This window comes from Limulus polyphemus, unplaced genomic scaffold (assembly GCF_000517525.1).
Source record: "Limulus polyphemus unplaced genomic scaffold, Limulus_polyphemus-2.1.2 Scaffold6955, whole genome shotgun sequence".
NCBI classification, from domain to species: domain Eukaryota; kingdom Metazoa; phylum Arthropoda; class Merostomata; order Xiphosura; family Limulidae; genus Limulus; species Limulus polyphemus.
The window spans coordinates 14,224-18,880 of record NW_013672565.1 but is presented as its reverse complement, the minus strand read 5'-3'; the positions used below and the strand labels follow the sequence as shown (position 1 = coordinate 18,880).

The following is a 4,657-nucleotide window of genomic DNA, read 5'->3' as shown; positions in this document are numbered from 1 at the left end:
TGTTTGTGTGATTGTTTTGGTGTTGTTTTAACGTTGCTTGTTTTTTAACAGGTACGAAATGTTTGTGTGATTGTTTAAGCAACGTTAAAACAACACCATTTTTTAACAGATACGAAATGTTTGTGTTAAAACAACACCGTTTTTTAACAGATACGAAATGTTTGTGTTAAAACAACACCATTTTTTAACAGATACATGTGCTAGGGCCATCACAGTTAGTTCTCCATATTACTTCGAGCTCACTTCCAAGAGAATTAGGAGGCAGTCTTTTTATTAACCACAAGACATGGCTTCTTCACTGTCTGAAATCCATGACCAACCGATATGGTGACCTCTGCGACCTAGCATCCCTGCCTTCTTCTCCTTCCTCTGTCCAAAATGGTGTAATTTTCCATCCAGTGGAACGTTCTCATGTCCAGAATGGTGTAACACCTAACCTTCTGAGCGAGGGTGAAAATACAGATGAATCTAGTGAGCAGCAACACTCGGTTCACGAGAAACATAACTCCGAAGACAGAGAGAAAGAAGTTGAGGTTACCAAGGAGAAAAGAAGACAGATATCTGATCTTGCTGCAGTAAGTTAACAAATTAGAAATATTGTTACTGTTTGTAATTTCTACACATTTACCGTGGACAGAATCTTCATAACTTGAATATAACTCTTTAGAGTATTGAAGTAACGCTCTGTCAATTAAAAACGATTCACGTATTTTCTATCTCATGACCAAACTATGTGAAGAAAAGTAATCTTGATTTTCTTCTTTTAGTTTTTATATAATGTGTGTTAGGCATGTTTTTATTATGTCATTTTATTCTGTGATTAACTTGTAATGTGAATAACTACTAGATAGCAGATGCTTGATATAGATAGCCATTAAAAAAAGTATGTTGAATGTGGTTTAGTAGCTAAATATTTACAGATATTTCGCTAACTGTTGGATTATTTTATATATGGGAATTTGTCATTTTTGATAGCTTTTGAGAAAAAAGAAACTTTTCAGCCTTTTTTTTTATATAATCCTTTAGTTCAAGGGCATTGATTTAGGTGGGTGTTAAAATAAAAGTTGACAGATGTATACATATGTTACAATTTTGAAGTTTGTCAGATTTCTGGCACAAAGTGCACCTTAATATTCAAATACAATTGTTATGTATGGATATAGGTGGACTTTGTTGGCATTCATATTTCTCTGTTGGCTACTGTATCATCAAGCAAAGTTTAAGTGCTGTAAGAAATATTGTTTCTTTAATCCTGACCAATCGAGCACCCTTCTATTGTTGAGTACACACCTACATATCAAATTTCAAAATATAAAAAGAAAATTCTGCCTCTATTTCAACAGTTACAGACTTAAAAATATTTTATAATTGATGTAAAATTTATTTATTGTAAGTTGCAAAAGAAAATGTAAAAGTATTCAAACTTACATTTCTGCATGGCTCTAAGGAATCTTACCTGTATACTTGTTGTTTTTTAATAGAATTTTTCTGCCCAACCCAAAGCATAGATTTGTATTTGCTAGTTAACTAACATCACCTGGAAATACAATTCTTGAGATTTTATTAGGACTGCCTGTCATTCCCACCTTTTTATAACACATGATCAGAACAACTGCTAATTGTAACTCTGCTTTTGAAAGTGTTACAGGAAAAGTTTAAATACCATTACATTGAACAGATTGTAAACTACTTGTATCAATGTAGAGTAAATAAAGTGGTGTGAGAATTAATTAAATGGTTTCATGGGGAAAGTGACAAGACATCGGGTGTAAGCCTTATTAGGTTTAGAGAGTATGGTAGGTGATAGCAAAATATTCTGTTGAATAAATCCTTATTTATTGAATATTATTGTTAAATTTATCTTATTCAAACAATGGACATAAATAAAATAACTTGTAATTTAGTGGAAAGACAATATATTTTATTATATATAAGTTGATTTTGCCCATAAATATTGTTACCTAGCCTGACCTAAATCTTTGTTAGTTTGCAATGTTTTCTATGATTTAGAGTTGGAAATGATGACTTCTGTAATAGAAAAAATAAATTAATATCTGTCAAGTTAAAACTGATTGGATAAATAAAATGGGACTTGCTGATCAACATAAAAAAAATTATTTTATAAAACAAAAAGAAATATATTTTTAATGCTCTTTTCAAAACAGTATTTAACACAATGAAAAATTATGTTTGTTTTTAAGTTAAAACAAGGTACTATTTAGTAAGTTTGTTCTATTTTTATCAATTTGGTTAAGTATTTTCATTGTGATCAAAGGTGCCTTCTGGTGCCTTGGTTTTCAGCTCGGCATACTCCTCGTATAAACCTTTCCTCCCCTTCAGCTGTACATGTTGAACAAATTCATCAAGTGACACACCTTCGACATCATCGTTATGAATTGATTCACCGAGAAAGAAAGGAATGGCTACATCAACGAGGACTTTCTCCCCATCCAAAGAGATATCTGTTGTGGTAGAGTCGGGAGAGTGAACATGCTCTGCAGGTTTTCGCTGTCAAATTAAGACATAATATATACTTTAACTAAGAGAAATAGTGGTGTAGGAAAATCTTTAATATTAAGGAGGGGTAGCAACAATGTCAGGGGGAAGACACGTCTCTGTAGTACTTACACCTGTTGCCGTACGTTACCCATTCATACTGCTTGCCAGAAAGTGACATACCTTACAGAAAGTATATTTTATTTGTATAACTGCAGAGGCACCTCCTTTCTTGCAACACAGTTTTTTTCCCCTGTCACGAAGTAGAATTAGTGGGCTCTTAAGTCAAAATGTCTACAAAATCTGAAAACTCACATAAGTATTTCACAATTTCCAGATTGGGGTGTTACAGATAATTTTTTTCTTTTAAAAAAATGCATTGTTCACTTTTTTTTTACAAAACCCGATATACTTAAATATGTATAGGTGCCCCTGGTTCACTCCTCCTATTAAACATCTATCACACTACTTATTCTACATACCTAGCAGCAAAGAATATGTGAAGTATTTTTTGTTGCCAAATCAACTTAAACTACAAGAATGCTTCCTGGAATAGAGGTTATCTCTAAATATTATGTTATGTTAACTTTTAATATATATCCATAAATCATTAATTACCAGTGCTGTCATTTAATGTTTTATATGGAAACATGCATTTTTATCTTTGAATATGCCACACTTTAGAATGATTTGTTTGTTATTAAGCACAAAGCTACACAACGGGCTGTCTAGAAACCTTTTTTTTTTTTAAAGCTACAGGTCTTCAGTATTATTGTTTAGCTACCGTCTCAATCTTAATGCAATAAATATCCAGCAAAAAATTTATTAGAAAGCTACACAGTTCATGAGATTTAAAGTGCACAATCATTAACATGAAACCGATGAATATCCGATACCTACATTCTCTTCATTTCCAGCACATAGTTAACAATGTACTTCATAAAAATGTTTATAGACTAAAAGAACTATTAGTTGCCAGCTAAAAGTATTTTTAGTGTTTTAGGTTCTAACACAATCAAATAAAACTATTTGAGAAAACTATTGAAGAGATACTGAAATATACTTGATAAACCCTTCTTAAACATGTACAAGAATGTAGTAAGTGTGTGTGCATGCTTGCATATGTGTGTGTTTTTATATATATGGTGTGATATGGGTTTTGTAAAAAAAATAAGAAAAAGAAAGAAAAGTGAACAATGCATTTTTCTTGTTGCTCTAATACAAGTTTTTCAAAATGTTTTTATTTTATTTTAAATGCCCAGCAGTAGCTTGATAACTATATGAATGATGAGGGATGGCTTTGAGGGTTTTTTTGTATTTTTTTAATAATTTTAGTTTAGATAATGGGACATCCTAGATGGGGCAATAGGTCCCTTGTTGTCTCCAAATATTATGTTATGTTAACTTTTAATATATCCATAAATCTTTAATTACCAATGCTGTACATTAATCTGCAGATTTTTATATTATATACAAGTTTTAGGATTTTAGTTTAACTTAACCCTCAAATGTTTTTCATGCAGTTTAGTACTGGTGGAGTTCACATATTGGATCATTTTCAGTACCTGTATGTTACAAGTCACACCATAAAAAAACTGACCAAAAAATAAAACTAGGTATAAAAAGTAATCTTGTTACAAGTCACACCATGAAAAAAAACTGACCAAAAAATAAAACTAGGTGAAAAAAATTAATCTTGTTACAAGTCACACCATAAAAAACTGTCCCAGAAATAAAACTAGGTGAAACAAGTAATCTTGTTACAAGTCTCACCATAAAAAAACTGACCAAAAAATAAAACTAGGTGAAAAAATTAAACTAGTTACAAGTCACACCATAAAAAAACTGACCAAAAAATAAAACTAGTTGAAAAAGTAATCTTGTTACAAGTTGCACCATAAACAAAACTGACCCAAAAATAAAACTAGGTGAAAAAAAGTAATCTTGTTACAAGTCACACCATAAAAAAAACTGACCAAAAATAAAACTTTGTGGAAAAAAATAATATTTTATGTGAAATGTGTTGGGACAGTAGTTTGTGGGATTAACTAGAACATTGATGATATTTTTGTTTAATATTGTGTGTCTCTGTGACGCACATATGATTATTGATCTTCTAATCAACAAAGTCAGGAATCCACAAGCAAGTTGGTAAATGAAC

General features: G+C 31.2%; 1 protein-coding gene across 1 annotated transcript in view; it reads left to right on the top strand.

Annotated features, from left to right (window-relative positions):
• Positions 1 to 4,657, top strand: part of LOC106474213 (tyrosine-protein phosphatase non-receptor type 9-like) — a 41,754-nt gene that overhangs the window by 22,880 nt on the left and 14,217 nt on the right. The window contains exons 9-10 of the mRNA XM_022402564.1: positions 192 to 575; positions 2,256 to 2,470. Of these exons, the coding sequence (XP_022258272.1) occupies positions 192 to 575; positions 2,256 to 2,470 (599 nt within the window). The remainder of the gene's footprint in view (positions 1 to 191; positions 576 to 2,255; positions 2,471 to 4,657) is intronic.